The 25,462-nt window shown below is 34.6% G+C and overlaps 1 protein-coding gene across 2 annotated transcripts in view; it reads right to left on the minus strand.

Moving 5' to 3' along the window:
• LOC131079066 (tobamovirus multiplication protein 3) overlaps positions 1-19,945 on the minus strand; it is a 90,466-nt gene extending 70,521 nt beyond the window's left edge. The window contains exon 1 of one of the 2 annotated variants that reach the window (XM_058016956.2): positions 19,552-19,938. In XM_058016956.2, the coding sequence (XP_057872939.1) occupies positions 19,552-19,686 (135 nt within the window). In that variant the 5' untranslated portion in view covers positions 19,687-19,938. Of the gene's footprint in view, positions 1-19,551 lie in introns of both variants that reach the window. The other variant, XM_058016965.2, reaches the window with a different exon arrangement.
• Positions 19,946-25,462: the final 5,517 nt, after the last annotated feature.

Here is a 25,462-nt window from a genome sequence, read left to right on the forward strand (position 1 = left end):
ACAACATATTTCTTATGCATATTCAGCCCCTTTTCAAACTTTTGCTAATCTTCTAAAACATCAATCAGAAAAAGAAAAAAAATGAGAGAGAGAAATTAAACTAATGACCACCCACATCCTACATGAAAGTCTTAATAAACATGTTACCAACTCCACTATGTATCAAGTCTACATATTAAACCAATAAATAAGTGTTGTTTATGCCTACACTTGAATAATTATATGCAATTCCTCCAAGCAATTCACTACACAATATCAATAATTGACCAACAAATGGATGAATTTCTAATAATCACCCCTCCTCGCTTTGTATCACACATACATTTTGACACAGCCTTGATACCAACCAAGATTCTAGTAAATTTGTTGTTATGATTTTGTTCTATTCATCCTCCTCTAAATCTAGAGAAATACTTGCATTAATTCTAAAACCAGCATTTTTAAGAAGAACGTCAATTCTATCAAAAATACCACTACACAATTCCAATAGTGATGAAGATGTCTAATATCAAGCTTAATTGGCACAACCTTGACACTCAACAACTCGATCTCCTCGCACACAGATTGTAGGAATTCACATCTATGATTGATGGCTGATGTTCCATCCCTTACTAAAAACAAACTTTCTTCCAAGCCCTACCTACATCTGAATGAAATTTTCCATTGTAGGAATTCACATCTATGATTGGTGGCTGAAGTTCCATCCCTTCCTCACTAAACTCAAAACAAACTTTCTTTCAAGCCCTACCTACATCCAAATGAAATTTTCCACTAGCTGCAGAACTTAACCCTTATTCACGTCCATTCTCTTCTAGCTCTAATACAACATTGAATTTGTGGGAACCTAAAAGATGAAATCTACTCAATGTTTGCATGGAGAATAACACAGATGGGAAATTATATTCTCAAGATTCAATTGTCATTGATCACACTGGCTTTTGTAGAGCTTTTCATAACCACCCAACAACTACACATACAACAACCATATGCAAACTACCAAAATTCACTACAAACTAACTACTAACACCAAACATTTATTAACCATTAACACTACTATAATTAAACTTACAATCTAACATACTAACATTTGATATAATATTTCCAACAAATGAATCTGTATTCTTTCATGATATACTCATTGCAGCAGGACATGGAAGAAACAAATTTGGCATGTGAATCAAATACTACAACTATTTAAGTAGAACCAACTTTCTGCAAAGCCTTTTGAAAGTTTGTTTGGAGCATGAGAAATAGAGCATCTGTTAGAAAATATTGTCATTGATGTCAAAGCAGTTATAAGAGCACAGAAGATGGCAGAGATGAACATTCTGGAGCAGACATGATAGCATATCTAAAGCAGTTCATATCAGAATTTTTGGATTAATTTTTGTAAGGCATTTAAAGTAGAAATATAAGGGTTAAATTTGAACATATAGCTGGCCAACCCGGGAAAAGAAAGCTTTTAAATTAAATAAAATATTTTTATTTTGGCTGGCCGACCTCCTTGAGATTAGTGCCCAGCTTTGGGCAACAGTTTGTAAATAATAATAATATATAATTAACCTTCTTTTTGGCCGACTCATTACTAGCAAAACCAAAGCTACGTGATAGCGGATGCTCAACTCACTTGACTGGCGACAAGAGAAAATTTCTCTCGTTGAAGAAGAAAGAAGAAGGAATGGTAAAATTTGCAAACAATGCTACAGAAAATATAAAAGGTATAAAAGGTAAAGGTACACTTAGTCTAAACAATGGAAGAACCAAAACCAAAGATGTTTTATATGTAGGACTGAAGCATAATCTACTAAGTGTGAGACAAATGTGTGACTATGGGCACACCTTTACTTTTCATTCCAAAGGATGCAAAATTATGAAAGGCGGAAAATTAATAGCTGATGCCTACAGAACGGATGGAAATCTCTACATTCTTAATGAGATCAGAAGTGAAAATTGCTAAACGGAGCAAGAAGATGAGAATTGGCTATTCCACAAGAGGATGGGTCACCTGAAAAATCAGCAAAAAAGCAAGCCGTAAGGGGCATTCCAAAAATAGCAAAGCCTTCAGATACCATTTGTAAACAGTGTCAATATGGGAAACAAACAAGGACAAACTTCAAATCGAAGGAATATTCTTCATCGAAACCTCTAGAACTTGTTCACACTAATGTGTGTAGGCCCACAAGGACAAAAACCTTGCAAGGTGAGTACTATTTCATGTTGTTAATTGATGATTATTCTAGGATGGCGTGGGTAGCATTTCTTAAAGAAAAGTCTAAAGCATTAGAGAAGTTTAAGGCGTCCAAAGCCTTAGTGGAGGATGAAACAGGGATGAAGATCAAGTGCCTTAGATCCGACACATGATGAGAATTTACATCCAATGAGTTTATAGAATATTGTGAAAGGCATGGGATAAGAAGACAATATTCAGCCACAAGAACTCCACAGCAAAATGTAGTGGAGAGAAAGAATAGAACCATCCAAGGTATGGCAAGAGCCATGCTCAATGAATACAAGATAGCTGATACATTTTGGAAAGAACCGGTCATACAGTTGTAAACATCTCCAACTGAGCTCAAATCAAAGTGAACAAGAAGAAGTCTCCATATGAACTTTGGAAGAGAAGGCCTGCATCAGTGAAGTATTTCAAAGTTTTTGGAAGCAAATGCTACATAAGAAGGGATGATGAATATTTGGGTAAATTCAATTCCAAAAGCGATGAAAGTATCTTATTTGGATATTCCACAAGAAGCAAAACTTACAAGTGCTACAGCAAGAGATTACACAAAGTTGTTGTAAGTGCAAATGTGAAAGTTGACAAAGAAAGGCATCAAAAGAAAATAGTACAGAAGATTAGTTATCAGAAGGAAGAGAACTACAAAGAAGAAGAGACAGAGGCTAGATCTGAAATTGAAGAAGAGGAACAAGATAATACAAGAACTTCATCAAAGGTACCACCCAAGACGCCATCCAAATTTGTTCAAAAGAATCATCCTGAAGACTTGATTATCAAAGGCAAAGACACATAGATCCAAACAAGAAGAAGACTTGCAAATAGAACAGAAAATGCAAATCTACGTTTGCTTCTGAAATTGAGCCCAAGCATTTTTCAGAGGCAAGTGAAGACAAACGGATCAAGGCTAAGAAAGAATTGGATCAAATAGAGAAGAATGAGACTTCGGAGCTTGTTCCCAGACCTAAGGACAAGAATGTTATTGGAACCAAGTGGGTGTTTCGTAACAAGTTGAATGAAGATGGAGAAGTCGCAAGGAATAAAGCAAGGCTTGTGTGCAAAGGCTAAGCACAAGTTGAACGAATAGACTTCAAGAAAACATTTACTCTTGTTGCAAGATTAGAGGCCATCAGAATGTTCTTAGCTCTTGCAAGTTTCAAAAATTTCAAAGTGTATTAAATGGACATAAAATTGGCTTTTCTAAATGGAAATCTTGAAGAGAAGAGTGTATATTGAACAACCTAAAGGATCCATTCTAACAAAGAATGAGGATTATGTGTGTAGATTGAACAAAGCCCTCTATGGACTAAAGCAAGCCCCAAGGGCTTGGTATTCAAGGCTAGACAAATATCTCCAAGAGCAAGGCTTTAGAAGAGGAATAGAGGATAGGTATTTGTATATCAAGAATGAAGGAGATACATTACTAATTGTTGTGGTATATGTTGATAATATCATTTTTGGAGGTGACAATCATAAGATGTGTCAAGACTTCGCCTCAAATATGCAAAAGGAATTTGATATGTCTCCTAGGTGAGCTATCTTTCTTTCTTGGTCTACAAATTTCTCAGTTAGCTAAAGGATTTTTCATTTCTCAAGCCAAATATGTTAAGGAAATGTTGAACAAGTTTAGAATGGAGGTTTATAATCCAATGAGTACTCCCATGGTTAGTAGTTGCAAGTTGAGTAAAGATGATGAATCTCCTGCAGCAAATCAAACTTTGTATAGACCCATGATTGGAGGCAGTTGGTTTAGTGGCAAATTTTCAAGCAGCTCCAAAGGAAAGTTATGTTAATGCAGTCAAGAGAATATTGAAATATTTGAAGGGGACTATGGATTTTGGATTGTGGTACCTGAGAAGTAAAGATTTCAATCTTACAACATACATGGGTGCGGATTGGGCTGGCAGTATTGATGATCGAAAAAGCACCGATGGAGGTGCATTCTTTCTTGGCAGCTGTCTTGTATCATGGCTTAGCAAGAAACAAGCATCAATTTCACTATCTACAACAAAGGCAAAAATATATAGTAGCAGCAACATGTTGTACACAAGTTCTATGGATAAAACAGACATTGAAAGATATTAAGGTTGAATATGAGCACCCCATTCCAATACTCTATGATAATATAAGTGCCATCAACATTTCAAAGAATCCAATCATACATTCAAGGACTAAGCATATTCACCATTTCTTAAGTGAGCAAGTACTTGAGCAACAAGTTAAGTTGGAGTATGTTGCTACGAAGGAGTAGATTGCCGAGATATTTACAAAGCCTCTTCCAAAAGAGACCTTCGAGTACCTAAGAGACAAATTGGGAGTGATGTCACTCTCATCCATTCACTAAGTTCTCATGGGATGCATGTGTTTAGGGGGAGCTATTCACTGCCTTATTCAGTTAGCCCCAGATACCCTTGCCATTAATGTCAAAGGGGAAGTTGTTGACCTAGTTGCTTTCAAAAGATCATTTTTTTAAGGTTGCCATCAATGACAAAGGGGGCGATTGTTAGAAATTATTGTCAATGATGTCAAGGCAGTTAAAAGAGCAAAGATGATAGCAAAGATGAAGAAGATTCTGGAGCAGACATGATTGCATATCTAAAGCAGTTCATATCAGCATTTTTTGATTAATTTTTAGAAGGCATTTTTGAAGTAGAAATATATGGGTTAAGTTTGATTATAAAGCTGGCTGACCTATGTAAAGAAAGCTTTTAAATTAGCACAACCTCCTTGAGATTAGCACCCAGCTATGGGCAAGGCTTTGTAAATAATAAAAATATACTATGTTACCCCAAGTTTCCGGGACGGGGACGGCAGGGGAGGGGGGTACGCGTTTCCGGGACGGTGATTTTTTTTGCCAATTTTGGGGACGGCTAGGGGACGGCTATATAAAGGTAGGGAAAATTAAAATAAATAAGGAAATTTAAAATATTCATATGAAAACATGGATAAAACATGCACATATCCATTATAGAACCTTAACATATAACAACTAGTAGAGTTCTTATGGCAAATTTGTGTTAAATTGAGAGTCAATGTCAAATTGCTTATAGAATTCATTGTCAAAATTCATTTGTCTATATGCAGAATTTATGGGGACGTCCCCTAGGAGTCCCTTGTCCCCGGGACGGGGACGGCTGAAAAAAATACCGGGGACGCGTCCCCGGGTAACATAGAAAATATATAATTAACCTTCTTGCTGGCTGACTCATTACTAGCAAAGGTAGTGCTAAAATAAAGATAAAATAAGATAAGTTTATGTGGCCGACCCCCTTGGTTTGGATGCCTGTTTTTGGAGGCAAAAAATCAAATTAAATAAAAATATTTTCCCTCCCTTGGCTGACCTCATTGAAGAGGTATACACGTTGGTAAAAGAGCATATTGAGGTGTATTAATAGGAGGTTGAATGTGTAAATGTTTGTTAAATTTACAATTCAATATGCAAGATGTATTCTAATTTTATTCTTTATATCTATGTATTTTTATCTCTATTATAATTCTGCCTATCTTCTTTGTCTGGCAGGTAAGAGGAGTATTTATCGATTTCAATATCCTCTTTCACCAATACCAAATGATATATATATATGAGAGGGGAGGATCAAGCAGTGCCTTGACCGTCCATATCATGACCGATCAAGACACTACTTGATCACACCCTTTGGTATATATTATCAACCCGTGTTTAACATATTTGTCAGCCCGATATTAATCGGAGTTCACGTAACATATTAACATATTTACCAGTCCAATATTAATCGGGGTTCACGTAACATATTAACATATTTACCGATATGCCAATCGGTATTAATGATGGTGTTTGGCGTGGCAAATTAACCGAAGTGAATCGGTGTCTATGTTAACTGACACTGATCACTAACTAAAGGTTGTATTCATTAAACGGTGCATACTATGCCACCCGATAGCAAGTCGATAATCATTTGCTGGGAACACATCCGATATAGATCGGGATAGATGGTTAACTTGATAACTATCATTGATCACCAATGTGCCATGATATGATTATCGATATTGATATAAATGAGGAATAATCATCAAATAAAATAGCTTGAAGTTTTCTTAATAGTTTAATTGATAGGATAAATGATTGAATGAGAGACTTCATTTATCTCTCATTCAATCATTTATCTTACCATAGCTACCATGCATTAACAGAATGGATCGGTTTATCATCAATTTGAATTGAATATCTCTTCCACTTTAAAGCAGAATAATAGAAGAATTAAGAACAGACCTAAGTGGAGATATGGAGCAGACTACAAGGTCGAATTAGACCAGACCCCAGTGCAGATATAAAGCAGACTTCAAGGTCGAATTAGAGCAGACCCTAGTGCAGATATAGAGTAGACTTCAAGGGCGAACTGGAGAAAACCCTAGTGCAGATTTAGAGAAGAGTTTGAGAGTGGATTGGAGCAGCCCTAAGAGCAGATTTTTTGAGACAAGGTAAAGGCAGATTTGTGTGAAGTTGTGGGCAGATTTTTGAAGTCTTTTCAAGGGATCTAGGGCAGATCTAACAAACATCATCATCGCCTTACATTCCGAAGGTTGGAGCCTCTTATTCAAAGAGATCAAAGTCTTTTACTGAGTTGGAGCTCAATAGAGGGGATTGGTGTCCCCTGTGGGTTGGTGCCTACGAAGTTGTAAGAAGTTTCACATAAAAAGCAATATTTTGTCGTGGTTTTCTCCCGCAAGGGTTTCCACATAGAATCATGTGTGCATCTTGTGTTCTAATTTGCTAGATCTTATTTATGTGGATGTTTTGTTTATTGCTTAAGATTGCTTGATTTATAAATTGAAAAAGTTGTTCTTATACTAATTCACCCCCCACCCGCCTCCTCTCAGTATAAGTGTGTGTTTTCTTCAACATCTTGCATGAAGGTGTAAAGGTGGATCCCAACAAAATTAAGGCAATGGTTGATTGGTAGAATTCCAAGATTCACAAGAATCTCAAAGGATTCTTGGGACATACAAGCTACTACCCTAGATTTGTCAAGAACTATCACTACTTAGCCTCTCCACTTACAACCATATTGAAGAAGGATGCATTTCAATATGATGAAGAAGCAACAAAATCCTTCAAGCAACTCAAATGAAGTATGTGCACTCCTTGAGTTTTTGAGTAACTCCAAATTTCACTAAACCATTGACTAATAAGGGTGATGCTTTAAAGCCAGACATTAGTGTGGTTTTGATACAAAAGGGCATACTTGAAACGTTCAAAAGTCACCAACACAAAGGTAAGAATTTTCTCAACCTGATTTATGAGAAGGTAATGTTGGCAATTATACTCATAATTAAGCAATGACACTAAAACTTGATGGGGAGACATTTCAAGGTAAAGATGAATCATGATACTCTCAAATATTTCTTGGGCCATAGGCTATCATCAAGGAAGCAACAAAAATGGGTTACCATGATACTAAGTTATGATCTAGAAGGGGTTAAGATTAATTGGTTAAAACGTTGTGTTCTGATTATGAAGACACAAGTTCAATTCCCCATAGGGGCATCTAAAGTGGAATTATAAGTTGTGACTCTTGGTCGTCTATGGTTGGTTTCTAATATGGAGGTGGTTTCTAAATAAAAAGTGGATTTCTAAGTGGTGACTCTTGGTCTTCCATAGATTATTTCTAATGTGTTTGCTCCTAAAGAGCTTGTATTGGTCTTAATGTTGAGGCTCTTATAAGCAAGATAATTGTAATTGATATTCAATTAAAAAAAAGGTATTATCTAGAGATCATACAAAAGAAATATCAATATCAATACCCCAAGACAACTTGGTAGAATGAACTAGACAAGAATGGCAATAAGATCCTAATATCTGGCTACTCATTCAATGATTGTACCATGATCCTAGTACATTTGATAGTTATGTTTGGGAACAATTCTCACTTTGGTTCAAGAATATGCCATATCTTTGTCAAATTCATGCCTAGTAGACAAGAAGACATATAAGCAATTACTTTGTCACATATCAATACCCCAAGACAATTAGTTGGAATGGCCCAAGCAAGAATGGCAATAGGATTCTGATATTCGGCCACTCATTCAATGATTGTAACATGATCCCAATACATTCAATAGTAATAATTGCAAAAGTTACTCATTTTGGTTTAAGGAAATGTTATATCTTTGTCAAATTCATGCCTAGTCCCATATCAATACCCCAAGCCAATTAGATGGAATGGCCCAAGCAAGAATGACAATAGGATTCTGATATTTGGCCACATTCAATTATTGCAACATGGTCCCAATACATTCAATAGTAATGTTTATGAAAGGAATTCAGTTTAATTTAAGGATATGTTATATCTTTGTCAAATTCATGCCTAACAAAGAAGGCTTTGGTGGAACTTCATGCATCTCCAATGGGTGGACACTTTCAATTCCTATAGATGTACTTGAGAATCAAACAAGATCTTTTCTAGGGAGGCTCATAGGCAAGGTGCAGAATTTTGTAGCAAAATGTTTGGATCTGCCAACAAGAAAAAGGTAAGACATTCTAGACAAGTCTCCTAAAACCCTTCTATCCATTCCTAGTTGATTTTGGACGAGGGTTTTTATGGACTTCATCACAAAGTTGGCAAAGTTGGAAGGGAAAGTGTCATGGTAGTGACTAACAGACTCACCAACTATGCCCATTTTTGTGCATTAGCTAATTCCTAATAGCTAGCACAGTTGTAGCAGCATTCATGAAAACATTCAAAAGCTACATGGTACTCAAAATTATTGTAGGTGACATGATTCTATATATTAAAAGGTTATTTTTTGACAGATCAATTCTATTGTTTGGGTACAAAAATAGCTCATGGCTACTCTTATCACCCTGAATCTGATGGACAAACTGAGGTTGTTAACAAATGTTTTGAGGGATAACTTTTCTGTTTTGCATCAGAAAAGCAGTCACCTTGGATTCACTAGTACCACTAATAAAATGGCGATATAACACTTCCATCCATATTAACAAGATGTCACAATTCATGGCACTCTTTAACCTTATACAAAATGGTGTAATAATGTTCTACTATGCAGTAATTGAGAGAACATCCCAAGGTTCATTCAATGGAAGATCATATTCAATATTAGCAAGTTCTCTAAACTTTCAAAGAGAACTTGAGCATGGTAAAAAATAGAACAAAATAAGAAGTTGATCAACATAAAAGCAAAAGGCATTTCAAAGTGGGTGAATCATTATTTTTGAGATTACAGCCATAGAAGAAGATGTCTCTAAAGCAACTAAAGGACAAAAAGCAATTGAAAAATCAGGTTTAATTATGCTGGAACAGTTAGGTCATGGAGTACCATATCAAGAAGGTGACAAATTTGTCTTGGAGACAAGAAACCATTGTGAAACCATGGTAGTATGATGTAAAAAAGGCAGAAAACAGGTCAAGGAAATGGCTTAGGTGATCCAAAGCTTCTCAAGAGCCTCCTCCATGGCAAGTTTCAGATTTTTACGTTAAGTAGATAACCAAGTTTCTAAGCAGAAAAAGCACAAACATCATGGCAAATGCACAATCTTCAGACTGTTCGAAATGGCAAGAACCTCACTGTCAGGCTAGAGAGTAGAGTTTGAAGGGTTCTAGCACTTGAATCAACACATTTGACATTTGTTCTTCATATAATGTATAAAAACAAAGTTCGACGAGTGGGCTCATGTTGGAACCTTCATTTCCCATGTTCTTTGTGCAATTGCAAGTGAAAAGACAAGGCTTCTGAGTTGCACGGTTGCTTAGTAGTTGTGAGGGATAATGTACAAACTGTATTTTGACTAAGATGGTAGGATAATGAGGCACTATGCTCACTCTCGCTAGAATTTTTACCCTTTAATGTTTCTCCAAGTTAATGTGTATTAGTCCTTATGTGTAGTTCCTTGCAATTCTGTGCTTTGTTTTCATGTTGTCTACTTGCAAAGATGATTACTGATATCCATTGCAGAGTAAACAGAATAATCATAGATAAATAATTTTATGCCAGAAATCGCAAAGTAATACCACTAATTGCTTTATTCATATAATATATCTGCCTATACAAAACTGTAGTCCAGAGAAAATTTACTGTTTGCAAGATTACATCCCCTTCCCTAACTACAAGAGATCTATATAAAACCCCAATAGTTACCAAGTAACTACAACCATTGATAACTCAAGAAACTAATTTCCAATAACTCCCACAAGTCAATAATTAATTAGCACAATTAAGAATAACCAAGACAAAATACACTATCTACTTAGGGGCAGGGAAGGAATCATCCCTAAAGATATTATAGCATCATTGGAAATAGAAGTAGGTGGAGTCAAACAACAGGAGACAATAGCCCTAAACATATAAACATCTTCTATTCATTGCTTCAAGTAGTGAATAGCAATAGGAAGTTCCTACACCCTAGAACCCTCAACCATTTGAACTGCTTCCATCAACTAATACTTTGCCTCATCATTGGCAGCTCAAAGTTCCAAAATTTGTCGATTGTTTTCTTCTAGCTCATTTTTCTCAAACTTTGTGAGTGGTTGGGCCTGAGATCTTTGCATCTGCTCTTCAAGTTCCACCCATAAGTTTTGGGAGGTACAAACTAATTCATCAAATGTCATCTCCAAGAGTACATTGGGCTGCCATTTCAGTTTGAAGCATCAAAAAGAGATATTGAAACCAATATTCAATTGAATATAAGGATGTGAAGACTTGTTTGTTGTAGAGAACCTTCTTAGCCACTAGATCCCAAAGCTTGTACTCTTTTACACCAACACCATGGCCAATGAAGATATGCTTAACTACCATTCTCTCCAACTTACACGTCTTAGGACAGAGGCACCCTGTGTAGAATCCATTTATGTTTCAACTCAAGTAATTCAACAGTCAAACACCCATGAGAAGTAAATTTTTTGATAAATTCATTGTGACTCTATCCTTCAACAAACTATTGAATTAAACCAAGGGAGAATGAACACTATCTAGTCTTCTTGCTATTTTAGCTATATGGCAAATTATATATGCCATACTATGCAAATCTTGAATGTACTGTTGTATAGTGTCAAGTGGATTGGCCTTGAGATGTGAATAGAAACCGTATCATCCTAATTAGATGATGGGCTATGCAACTCAGACAATACAAGGGATACATTATCCACATCATCTAATTGTTGTGAGTCTGTGACGAACTTGTCACTTGCTGAAGAATGTTTGGAAAGGTTCAAGGATGCTCCACCTCATGAATATACTCTTTTGAATCTGGCATATATATCACGAGAAGATAATCTACAGCCTCAATGGAAACCCCCAATGAATTGATTCACCCAATCAATGGGATGCATACTCAATAAAACCAATTGGTGTATTTAAATGAAGACTTTCTCCTCCATCAACTTCCTCCTCAACTTCACTATCCCCTTCTAAGGTGGGCTCCTCTTCTTTAGATATGAATGACCAATCCTCGGTTCTTCTCCCTTCCCATCTGCTATGGGGACGCCTAAAGACTGCCACTAAAATATGAATGACCAAGCTAAGTCATCAACAACATCTAGCTGGAATTCATTGCCTACCAATAATAGAACCTAAGAATAAACTAAATCAAGTAAAAGTCTAATGGCATGTTATGTCATGTAGAATCCCTTGTGTTTAAACCAATGATAATACTTCATGGATTCTAATAAAAAAGAGTTCAGGTTATATATTTCTCTCTTACTAATGCCAATCATATAATCAGTCATTTACATTAGGCTCATGTAGTTCCTATAAACCTACTCTTAAGGAGGTCCAGGATACATCACACCATTCATCAGTGCACAAATAAAAAAATTTAAGCCCAAATTCCTCTTAATTCACAAATTCTAAAGTTCTATGCTAGTCACATTGCCCCAATACAAGGTTTGTATAGCCATTTCTTTTTGTGTCTAGTTAACATTACTAGTAAATTTTAGCACTAAATACCCTAAGCATGGGACACCAAATACTTAGGAAAAGACAATATGAGTAATATCTAATAATGATCCCAATGCCCATATATTGTACCCATAACTCCTGCTTATCATAATTGGAAACCATACTGATTAGATGAGCTTTAAATCTAAAGAAATTAAAATACCAAACTTGGAGCATTTTGTCTACCTAAGTTGATGTCAAAGCAGCCTTTAAAGGGTGATCTTTTGATTTTCCATCCCAACATAATAAACATTCTGTGGCAATGAGACTCTCCCAAGCAAGAGCAACTACAATACTTGTCCTTTTATTTGTGAGGCTCATGGCTTATTCTCTACCCATCCATGAAGAAGTCCATCTCCCAGCAAAGACTTCCCTCATCTAGAGGAGACTATATTGACTTTTCATATGGAACTTGGTATGCACGGTCAAGACACACTTTTCCAATAATAGATGTCTTAAGATTTCCACCCACTCTACCTTTGTATGGTTTTTCATAGTTGGTTGAATGTTTTGATATCTTTTCTCCAAACTCCAACTCCAACTTCAGCTTCACAACAAACTTCAGCTTTTAGTTTGTACTACACGAATCTCTTCGACTACGCCTCATTCCTCTCCCAACCTTAGAGACCATCTAATCTCTTGATCTTGACCATGTTGTGGTCCCTTCCAACCTTTATTGGGGTCAAAAGGCATGAACTTCTTAAATTGAACCAATCTTCTTTAAGAAAACAATGCCAAATATTTACTTACAAAAATAAACATATATCTATTGCAAAGTAAATAGAACAATCATGGACAAATGATTTTATGCCAAAATTATAGTCATAGCACTAATTGTTTTATTTGTTCAATATATCTTCTTGCACAAAACTATAGTCCAAGAAGCATTTGCAAGATTAGACACCCTTCCGTGACTACAAGAGATCTATGTAAAACCTCAGACGGTTGTCAAGTAACAACAACCGTCGACGACTACTAAGAAACTGACTTCCAATAACTCCCATAAGCCGACAATTAAACTCCCATAAGCCGACAATTAAATAACACATAGTCAAGAATAACTAATTGATTAAATATAACTAAGACAAAATATTCTAACTACACATGCTTCCATTGTGTTTACATCATGTTGAACATATGCTATTGAGTAACTCATCTTCTTAAGGTGTTGAAACAATGTTGAGAAGGTTTTTATTTAGTTGATAATTTGATATCCATTTATGATGAGCTCATGGACACTATCTCCTAAGTGTATGAATCAACGGGTTGGTACCCAAGTACTATGGCCCTTACAAGGTGTTGCAAATGATTGGAAGCGTAGCATACAAGCCAAACTTTCCTCAAACAACACTGAGACATTCAATCTTCCATGTATATTGTCTAAAGAAGGTGATTGATGATAAGGTTCCAATTTAGATAGAGATACCATAGCTTGAAGAAGGATCATTTTGGAAATAGACGAATCATCCAGACAAGGAGCAAGAGGTTGTAAACTAGGATGATCACAAAATATCTCATCATATAGAAGAACTTGCCCAAAGACGATGTAACTTGGGAAGACAAAGGATTCATCCAAAAGTACCTAGCTGAGTGTTGAGAGCAATGATGCCCTAAGCACATTGGATGTAGGTTAAGGAGTGACCAACCTATTGCACGCAAACTTTTAATTAATCATTTGTTAGTTCCTAGATTTTATAACTATAATAGCAGCTAGTCTAAGTGGGACTATAAGGTCTCCGAAGCCTATTGATGCTATAGATAGGAGGTAGTGGTTGGATGTTGGATTTCATATTGTGAAATCTATTCTTAATGTAAGGTTTTTAATTTTAGAGTTTTCTCTCGAAGTGGCTCAATCTAATACTCGGCACTCTACTTTCTTTTTCCTTTATTGTGAAGATCTGCTCCTATCTGTGCATTCATTCTGATATTCCACACTTGCTATCTTGTGGATCTGCAAGATATCGTTGTTAGTTGTTACTAGGCTCTTGTGATGAGATAATTTCAGTACAGATCTAGAGTTCAACATTTTCGTTATTTAATGGGATTTGTGGGTGTTTTAAGCTATTCTACAATTATTAATGCTCCGTGGGACTCACCCTAAAAATATTAATAAAATGCCACTAGGGCACACCATGAAAATGGCTTTCTGTTCTGTTGTTTGTTAAACTGAAAACCATTTGATAAAATATATCCAAAGCATCAAGACAAAAAGACTTTGGAAGATTGTAAACTATTTACAGGAGTTCACATGTGATATGCATAATTATGCTACCTATCCCACTTCCCATGCCTTGGTCTAGCTTGCCCCAAACTATATGTCCACTGGGCCACCACTATCTCGATTCTCAACTATAGTTTCCACCCAACCCGGAACTATAGTCCCACCCAACCCCCCTACTATTCTAAGGCTACCAAGCTGCTTGCCCTACAATTCTATGGAGCCTGGTTGGTAGTCAGTATATAGTTGGAGGTGCCTTGATTCTAGAACTATTATTATTCTAGCAATTAACTGTAAAATGTTTGTTACGATGCCAATTATATGGTCGTAACATGTTTGACTATATGTATTTGACTAAGACACCAAGAATATATATTGATATCAGTTCTGTATGAGATCAACATAAATTTGAATCAAACCCTGGTATAGACCATGTGGTATACTTCGTAGCTTATAAGCAAGAATTTGGTAGATGTCCCTATTGAATAGGCTTTATTAAAGCATTATGGTGGTTAATAGTTTCTTGAATAATGGGTTGTATCTTGAATTCTGTTTTAGAATACTAAAAATATAGTATCTCAGACAGGGGATGTACTGTTGTGTCCATATTTAAAAAAAATTATGCAGTGAAATTAACCACAATGTTATTTGAACTAAGCAAACAAAAAATAACAAAAAAATACAATTAATTGATAATTCAAAATATTCAATAGGTCCTGACATATCACATAGGTTTATATTATTTGTTTAAAAAAGGAAACTATTGAATAATCATAGTCAAATTTAAAAAACACATGAAGAGATTGTCATATTGCTCTTCATTGAGAGTATTCAAATCAACATTTAGTACGTTAGAACTAAATGCACAAGGAAGAGCAGAAGTTAGTTGTATTTTTTAATATCACTTACACATTTTTTATCTTTTCTTTTATTATGACAGTCAATTACACAGAATAATAGATCCCAAGAGGTACTCATATCTGGGATTGCCCTCCGTTTATTTGGAGATTGATTTCAAAATCTCTACATCTTTTATTTTATTTTCACAGTAACATGAGGTACACTTGTAGAGCCAATGTGAGATTTTGGAAGATATTGATAATAGCTTTTACTGCATCCTGATCATTTGAAGTTAGGAACCATAAAAAAAAATTGATAAGAGGTGAAAATGACTGTGATAGTGAGTATCTAGATTTCTAGGTTTGAGCATTGCCATGACAAATGTTCATATCACCCCAATATTGTAGCATATGGTGACAATTATAAAACCTCATTTGTGCCACAATGGCAGTAACAGTAAACTGTTGGTAGTTGTCAAGCACCTAAAGAAGACTATGGTTATACTACTTATTGTTATCTAGTCTCTAAATGTTTCAAGCACTAATAATACTCTCTTGATATAATTGATGAAATCTTGGCCAAAGTTGACATTATATAAAAGACCCTTTGTCTCATTTTACACCCATTTCCTAATAAGAGATGTGGATTGGACATAATGTGCTGTTCAGTTATAAGGACTCTAAAGTAAAAACCTTGGGTGATATATCCTAAGAGGAGTATAGTTTAACTGTTAGAACTTAGTTCTTGACTTAAAATATCACTTTGCTGTAGTGGAAGGTATAGAATCATAGATTACTAGTATCACATGTTCTCTTGGACTACTCAAAATATGATTTATAAGGCATGTGATTTGAAAAAGGCTAGAAGAAAGCCAAACTGTATCACATGTTATTTATGTATTACGAGTGGCATCAATCGGACTATATTAATTAACTTTCTTGTGTAATGTCCCCTTATGTTAATTCTCAAGAATAAGGGAGCAATTAACTCGAAAATCAATTGCAAGGGACTTATTTCTTATCCAGCCCCAAATTCCTTATGAATTTTGATAATGAAAGCTTACTAGAATGACGATTGGTACCACTAAATGCAAGAATAATATCACTTATAATATGATGATATGATATATATTACTAATCCATAGGATGGATTATCATTGCTATCTCTGATATGACACTTAGATGTATGCAGAGATGATCTTATATCGGATCTACTATGATTAGTGCAATGTAATCAATGTTTAGTATGGATAGAGTATCTCTGCTGTCTCTGATAAAGCTGATGATAATTGTGCAAAGATGATCTCTGATCTGCAAGGGGGGAGTTTACTCTGCTGTCTCTGATATGACAGAGTAAACTATGCCGCTTGGTTTTCTGTTTCTGATTAAGACTGTTAATATATGCAATGGTATATTGTATTTGTTTGATAAGGCCTTCAATCTATGAATGCTTGCCTGATATGTATGATGATGTAGTGATTCTATATGATCTTCAGATATGGATGGTTGCCTGTTTCATCTCGTGACTTATAGCAAATCTGATAGGCGATGTGTCTGATATGTTTCACTGGTAAATGTGCATCCAAAAGCCAAAGGCTGCTTGCTCCAGGTGAGCAAATCCATAAAGGATGAATAAGAAATAAAGATGTCCGATGATGTTTGAAAGAATGAGATCAATCTTCATTATGTATCTTGCAGGCCCAAAAGGTTACATCCTTTGGATGTGATGAGATGTTTCCCCTCCTTAATCGCCTCTTTTCATTAACAATGATTAATGCTTTAATCGCTCCTCTCCACCATTATTTGCTAATTGCTCTAGTCGATGCTATTCATAATTAATGACTATTTGCTCTTTTATTCAATCACATGTGTAAATCTAACAACCACCTTCTTCAGAAACATAGTCGCTATTCCATATTACCGTGTTTATGAATTGTGATTTACACGATAGTCTTCTCCTCTATAATCACCGTTTTTATTTTCCACATCATGGTGCTTTGTTATTGAAGTGTCGATGACTTCTTGACCAAGTCTTACATGGCAATTATAAGCATATACTTTGCTGAGTTGTTTGTTTACATGATCACTGCTTATGATGATCCTTCTTGACTGTTGACTCGTATAATTGTTGTATTGTTTGTCTCCTAGATGATAGAATCATTACTTGTTCTTGATTGCTGTTGTTAACAAGAATAGTTCCTCTTCCAAAGATAGAATTGTTGTTCCACCAAGGTTAGATCGCAGTATTAATTACTAATAAGGTCACTGCCTTAGTTAATAGTATGATTATCCCTCCAAGACAGTCCTTGATTGCTGTATCTATATCATTCTCCGTAGGGTCAGTTTGATGTTTGGATTTGTTCTGAGTTTCAGAAGATTGTGAAATCTTGAAACTAGACAATTCTCTCCTATTAGAGATGGTGTGAGTATGGCTGTCATGGTTGGGACATGACATCTTGTAATGATGTTGCTTTCTTAAATATTGAGTTCGTGAGACAACATCCCTTCATATGATATTGTTATGATTCACTTTGTGTATGAATGCAACCTCAAAAAAGATCTAATGTAAGGTCATGATAAGAATTTCCATCTCACAAAGAATACGTCTTATCTTTCTCTCAATACTACATCATATTCATCATTTACTTTATTGTTCATTGCATGGTCTATGTTACAATGATTCAATTTGAATAAAGCAATCAAAATGAACTTGAACCGAAAATTCTTATTAAAATGTATTGTTTTGTTCAATCAACTAGAAACAGACTGGATTTACTTTTGTTAGGGAAATGTTCTCAAGGAGTCCAGATGGGATCCCACAGCTCATACTTGTGTCATCCACTACAAATGAGTTGCAAGGTATGAATGAAAAACTTGGTAAACCCAAATGAATCAAAATAGTAGTTGGCTTCAAAAACCCAGCAAGAAGAATGCATGCTAGTCACATATACAAATGTGACTCTACGCATTCAAAGCAATAAATGAAGCCCAAGCGTATCTTTCAACATAAGCAAGGGAAATTGTTACATCAATTTAAAAACAAGAACAATGCCTCGTATTGCTTAATAAATTATACAGCCTACGTATGATAATGTTGGTCTCTATATGTAGTAGTGATAAATATCATATTGGTCACTCATTGTTTCATAGACTTTTTAATATTCAATTGAAGGAGTCTGGTTAAAAATTCCAAAGCAACATTTAAGGAGAGAATCACAGCAATCCCCCAATCCTATCAGAGTGGTGTCTCTGGAATCTGAAGGACGACAGCAATTACTTTAGATCAGCTTGCATTCAATTACGTCGGAAATTATAGAAGTGATACCAAACGAAACAGCACACTGTGCACCCAAGTTCAAAAGTACACTGCAAGCTGGATGATGCCAGGCCCAAATGTTGGAGTCAGCTCTAAATGTTATTTCTTCTAGTCGCATCCATCTTTGGGCCAATATAGTTACAAGTTTTCAGCAGACGGGGATTAAGAGCTTTGTCCCCGATACCAAAAAAAAAAAAAAAAAAAAAGGTTTTTCCCGTAGAACCGATTCGAGGAGATATGGTAGTAACCGATGCAAGAACGGAAATCGAAGAAAAGAACTCTGCTTCACTGAAAAAGAACAAAATCGCATCTGCTAAAGAAGCCAACCTCAATGCTACCACTTTTACATGTATATGCATATATCCCAAGAGAATGTAACTATTACTAGTTATCATTATCTTTTAAATGTTCTAGTCAATCAAACATATAAAAGTACAACAGACGTATCCCCGTGTCTCGTATGAAAATACAGGATCACGCCATATACCAGAATGTATAAGGAAATCTAAAAGCCAATTATATGAATTTGTCAACTAAGAGGAAGAGAGATCCCACATGAAGCAAAAGCACTCCGCAAAATAGAGAAAATAAATAATCACCCACATACGGCAAGCGACCAAATCCATAGAGGCCACAGAAAGGCACAAATTCATGTATCGGATCAATAGCAATGAATGACCGTAGATCACCAATCTGTGAGGACTAGCCAAAACCAATGTTGGAGTTTCAAAAATGAAGTTACATCGTCTACAAAAATCAAGACAATATAAGAAATACCCGCAGCGCAAATATTATTGTAACTCTATAAATCGAAGAAGGAAATGCCCATTGCATAAAATTGGGGTTGAACAGAACAAAAAAATGAGATTTGCAAGATTAGATACGTGAATTAGCAGTCGACGAGCAATCCTTTTGGACGCAAATAGCATTTAAAAAAACATGTCTGCAGGCAAGGGGGAAATCGAAAGGGCAGCTGCAGTCATTTATCTCCTGTGAGATTTAAGAAACAACTTACAAGAGCCAGAGCAGCAACAAATCCATAAAGTCCGGCAAGCATGTAGAAAACCCGATTCTGCCAATCAGGGGAGGCATTTACATCGTCCCACCAATCGAATGCAATAGATTTTACAGTGTCCATCTCCACCTGCATAATCCTGCTAAATTCTGATCTTAAATTAGGGAAATATAATTCAATCCTCTTTCTTCTGTATTTCCAATTTCAAGCCCTCGTCTCAGCCGCCCAGTGTACAATTGATTTTCCAAATGAAACCGGCACGCTAGGTGTGACTTACACTTGGAGGTCTCCTCCTATTTTTTCCATGTGTCCCCTCGTATTAACGATTACTACTCTTACTCCTCATTACCTACCCTCGCCTCTTCAACTCTTTTTAACCAAAATAATACAAACGAAACCATAACAACCCCACTCCTCCTCCACGAACGACAAAATCTATTCTATATATAGACTAAGTAAAAAATTAAACTAGTAGATGTTACTTTTGGGAATGATAAAAAGGTCAAGCATGACCCCCATATATATATGGTTATTATGTTGAAGGTATTTTCTATATGAGGTGAACCTTTTATCTTCTGAAATCAATGATTTAAATTTGAAAAGAAGAATGTAAAATTATATAATTAATTTAAAATATATGTTTAAATTTATATTAATTTAAAAAAAAAATTATCATAAAAATAAAAAACATATATTTTAATATTATTAGTTAGAAAAAAATATGCATAAATTAAAAATCTATTTTTAATTATTGTCTTCTTTTGATAGAATATCTTTAATATTCTTTTTTTTATTAAAATATTCATCTCTTTATTTTCAAATTCTTTTAAAAAATATTAAAAAATAAAAGATATTAGAATTAATTTAATTTATATTTGTTGTCTTACTAAAATTATATTTATCGTAGAATGATTATATTTGAATTTGATTTTGATTTTTATAATAAAATAAATTTCAACTTAAAATATAAATTAAATGTTTAGAGCAAGAGAGCGAGAGAGAAACTAACTTTTGACTACTCATTTCATACCAATTATTTAAGGATAGCATGTCTCCTTGGAGAGTTGTGCTAAAGGTAACATATCATTTGTTTATTATCTCCATCTATGTCTTGCATGTCTATATCTCCTTGCCTCTCCTTGTATCTCTCTCTTTTCCCCCTTCTATCCTTCCCACTCTCTCCCTCTCTCTCCCTCTTTATATATGTAGATGTATTTCTCCCTCTTACCTATCTTCGTATCTCTTACACTCGCACACACATTCCATGTTTCTCCCTCCTTATCTCTATCTCTATATATTTCTCACTCACATAGACAGTCATGTTATCCCCTCTGGCATGTGTTGGCATTAATGTCAAAACAAAAATGACATGGTATCTATTTTCCTTTCTTCTTGGCATACTTTGGTAGTACTCATGATCCATGGTGGTAATATCATGGTATCTATTTTCCTTTCTTCTTGGCATACTTTGGTAGTACTCATGACCCATAGTGGTTTTATCATGGTTGAACTAAATTGCAAGCGTAACTATGTCATTTGATGGTTACATTGTTTTGAAAGGTTGATCCTTGCCATTGTTTATACTAAGGTATATTCTTACTAAGATCACCTTGTTATATTTCTTTGGTGATGCATCTTTGACTACATTAGGTCTTCAATACTTTGCTTAACACAAAGTCCAAAAGGATTTCATAATACAATATGGTGATAATATTTTGTTTGTCACTTCAAAGTGATTAAGCACACATATGTTATATGACGCCACCAACAAGGCATTTGTTAAATGAAAAAGAAAACAATCCCATCTAATTCCTTTTCAGTGGTGTATGTGGTTTTGTGTAAAGCATTGGAAAGTATTATTGTTTGAAACTCATTTTAGCCCTCAAACTAGGGCACGACACACAGCCTTAGGGTTTTAGTGAGATGAAGGTTCACAACCATTACATAGCTTTCAACTTATACTCTTTCACGACAGGGAGGTTACTACTTGAGGGCATGGCAGTTTTGATGAGCAAACGGGGCATTTGTGACTTGAAGTTTATGGCAATGACAGGCAGTTTTGTATGCGATTACTAGGTGTTTCTTCTCCTAGTATCTCGGTTTTGTTTGTAAAATAGAAAAATTAGTTTACCTTTCTTCATTTGTTATTTGCAGTTAAAAAGAGGGTGCAAAGTGATTAGTGTGTAAACTAAGTCTTTTTATTAGCTTGCTTATTATTAGCTTGGTTGTTGTTATAGTGTTCTTTAGTTTTCTAAGTTATTTGTCTATAAAAATCTTTTGATTTATAGCAGTTACCAAAGTCTTTGTGATGGCCCTGTCGAGTTAATTTCTTGTTTAGGGTTCTGTGATTAAAAAAAAAAATTATACCCTTATGGATTCTCTCTGTTTTTTAGTTTACATTAAGGGTATTTTTTTAGAGAGGATTTTGTTTTCTTGTTTAGGGTTCTGTGATTAAAAAAAAACATTATACCCTTATGGATTCTCTCTATTTTTTAGTTTACATTAAGGGTATTTTTTTAGAGAGGATTTTGTTTAAGATTTTCTTAATATTAATGAAAGGTTAAAGGGTGTTAAGCATTGTAAAGTTTTTTGTGCTAGGGTTTCTTAGTTTTGGACAATGAATTATCTTTTAACCCTAGTGTTCTTTGATCGGTTGTATAGAAGTCATATGCAACCCGGGAAAGATGTACAATTGCAAGAGTTTGCTTACTTTCAGTTTGTAGATTTCTATTAAGGACAGTTATAAAAATCAATTCACTCTTCTTGCAAAAATTTTGTCCATTATTTATGCTTCATGAAGATTTTAAGAAAAGGTTTTTGTTGCACAGAGAAATAAGATCATTGTTGCTATTGTTTATCAAGAAGATTCTAGTTTTCACAAAGGCATTATTTTGATGTAAACTAAGATTGTCAACAGTGTCGAAGACTTCTTAAATATCTTGTAATATCTTCGTAAAAAGTTTATTTATATATATCATTGTATATCTCTTCCATATGTACAATAGTATTCTGTAAGTGAACATTAAAGTTCTCTACATGATACTAATGTGTGTAGTTTATAAATATATAATGGTGTATTGTAAATGATCAATTAAGGCATTCTAAACTATTGTTTCTAAATCTCAAACTTGATGAGAATAGAAAATGTTGAGAAATGAAACAGAGATGAAACTCTGTGTGTAAATTCAAATTTGGTGTGAAGTGTTTTCAAATAGCCAGTGAGGCATTGTAAAGTCTATCGGTGAGATAGCATTGTCAGTGAGACATACAACATAACCAGTGAGGCATTATAAATGAGATTAATTCAGAAAATCTAGTGAAGCAATTTCGAGTGGTTTTATTCCCCAGGAGAGTTTCCACTCAGGACATATCATTGTGTCATATTCTTGTGTGTGCTTTGTTCATTTTGCTATCTACTATATTTGCTTTATATTGCTCAATAAGTCAAACTTGATAAAGGTGTTTACAAGTAAAAAAAAATTGTGTATGAACTTTAATTCACCCCCCTCTCAGTGTTCATTATACTCCAACAAGTAGTCTCACAGCCAAACCCTTGTTCAGAGTCAAACGAGGGATTTTTTGGTAGGAGAGCTTATGGTAAATCAAGAAGGTCAATCCTCTGTCAGAGCACCATATTTTGATGGTTTTGACTATGCTTTCTGGAAGTTTAGGATGAAAAGGCAGTTAACCTCTCTTGGTTATAAAGTTTGGGCTACAGTAGAAACTGCATATTCTACCACTACAACACTTCTTACCCTCGATGAAGAAAAAGCTTATGAATGTGATGCTAAGACATTCAATGTTATTTGTTGTGGTTTAACCAATGGTGTTTTGGTTAAAATTATGGATTGGAAAAATACAAAAGATGTCTGGGATAAAATCTCACATATTTATTAGGGTGATGAACATGTTAAAGAAGCAAAACTACAAACTTTTAGAGCTAGGTTTGAGAGCTTAAAAATGACTGAAAATGAAAATATCTTTGATTTTTTTTAGAGTTCAAGAAGTTGTAAACTCTATATGTGGTCTTGGTGAAGACTTAAAAGAAGTTGTTGTGGTTAAAAAGGTGTTAAGATCACTAACACCTAAATTTGATTCTAAAATTTCTACCTTGGAGGAAAGAGATGTTAGCAAAGTCACATTAGATTCTCTACATGGTGTCTTCACTGCTTATGAGATGAGAATTAGTGACAATTGTACTACTAGTAAAGAGTCTGCTTTTAAATCTATTAAAAAGGACAGTGACATTGTGGTTGAATATGAAAATCTAGATGAACATAATATGGCTTTTGTTAACAAATTAAAAAGAGGGTCACACAAATATAAAGGGAAATTACCCTTTAAGTGCTTTAATTGTGGCAATATTAGGCATTATGCCTCTCAATGTCCATACAAAGATTTAGATAGTGATGAAGAGGAGAATAGAAAATCGGGAAAGAAAAAGTATCTAAATTTCAAAAAGAAAAATACCTTTAAAAAGAAGAAGAGTCTATATGCTAATGTTACAGACAGTCTTTTTGATGAGTCTATTGAGGAAGGGGAAGAAAATTTATTCATGGCTATTTTAAATTCAAATGAAAAATAGGAGGAAACTAATTTAGACCTTTTTGAATCTGAAATTGATTATGAAGAAGAGTTAAGATGTGCTCTCAAGGAGATAAAAAATTTGACAAAAGAAACTATTAGTTTGACAGATAAACATCAACATGATCTCAAAACCATATCTAATCTCACTCTTCAGATTGAAGAGGGTAAAAGAATTCTTGAGGTAACTCAAGAAAAATTGAATCAAAAAGAAAAAGAATGTTATCTTCTTGAAGAAAAAATTGTTGATTTACAAAGGAATCATGCTCTATACAAAAATTCATCTGATTCATTGAACAAAAAAAAATATTACAAAGGGAAAAGCAATCTAAGCTTTTCAGAAGGACAATCTTCAAGTTGTGTTGATGCAGAAAAAGGTAAATTTATTGGTCAAGCAAGTAGGCCTTCTGAATATAATTTTAATTTTTTGGGTTATTGTTTCAATTGCCATCAAATTGGACATAAAGAAAAGGAATGCAAGGTTATGTCTAGAAGTAAACGAAATCTTGTAAATGGTAAGATTTATAGATTCTAAAGTAATATCAGATGCGATAATTGTAATGATTTTGGTTGCAATACTTCTTTCTGCAAGTTAAATTTGGTTAAATAGTTTAAAACGTCTGACAATAATGTCAAACTGGTTTGGAAACCAAAAGGAAAATGTGAAGCATTGGTTGTTCAAATAGATTTGCACTCATTTAAGAAAAATCTTTGAGTGGTATATAGTGGTTGTTCTCACCATATGGCAGGGAATAAAAGCAAATTTGTTCAGTTTGAAAAATTTATAGGAGGTTATGTAAGGTTTGGAAATGATCATTGCATTCAAATTGTAAGCAAAGACATTATTTTACTTAACAATGAAACTCTTGTGCATGATGTTTACTATCTTGAAGGGATAACACATAATTTACTCGGTGTGAGTCAAATTTGTGATAATGATTTTCATGTCCTTTTCTCTGCTATAGGATGTAAAATCAAAAAGAAATCAGGGAAAACAATTGCTACATGTTTCAGAACAAATGGTAACATTTATAATCTATATCAAAGCACAAACAACAAAAGTGAAACCAGTGTGTGCTTTATGAGTCAAGCTGAAGAAACAAGACTATGGCATATAAGGTTAGGGCATGTCAATTATGATAACCTAATTAAGATTAATAAAGGTCAAAATGTTCTGATTAATAAGAAAAATAGGTTTTAAGGACCCGAAACCTTGAACATAGGAGTTTAAAATAGATCATCAAAGAGTATCCAGACCATATAAGAACAACTTACAAAACGACTGGCAATAAAGCCAATAAACAGACAGGACAGCAAAAGATAGAAA

Source organism: Cryptomeria japonica, chromosome 8, assembly GCF_030272615.1.
Source record: "Cryptomeria japonica chromosome 8, Sugi_1.0, whole genome shotgun sequence".
In the NCBI taxonomy this organism is placed as follows: Eukaryota; Viridiplantae; Streptophyta; class Pinopsida; order Cupressales; family Cupressaceae; genus Cryptomeria; species Cryptomeria japonica.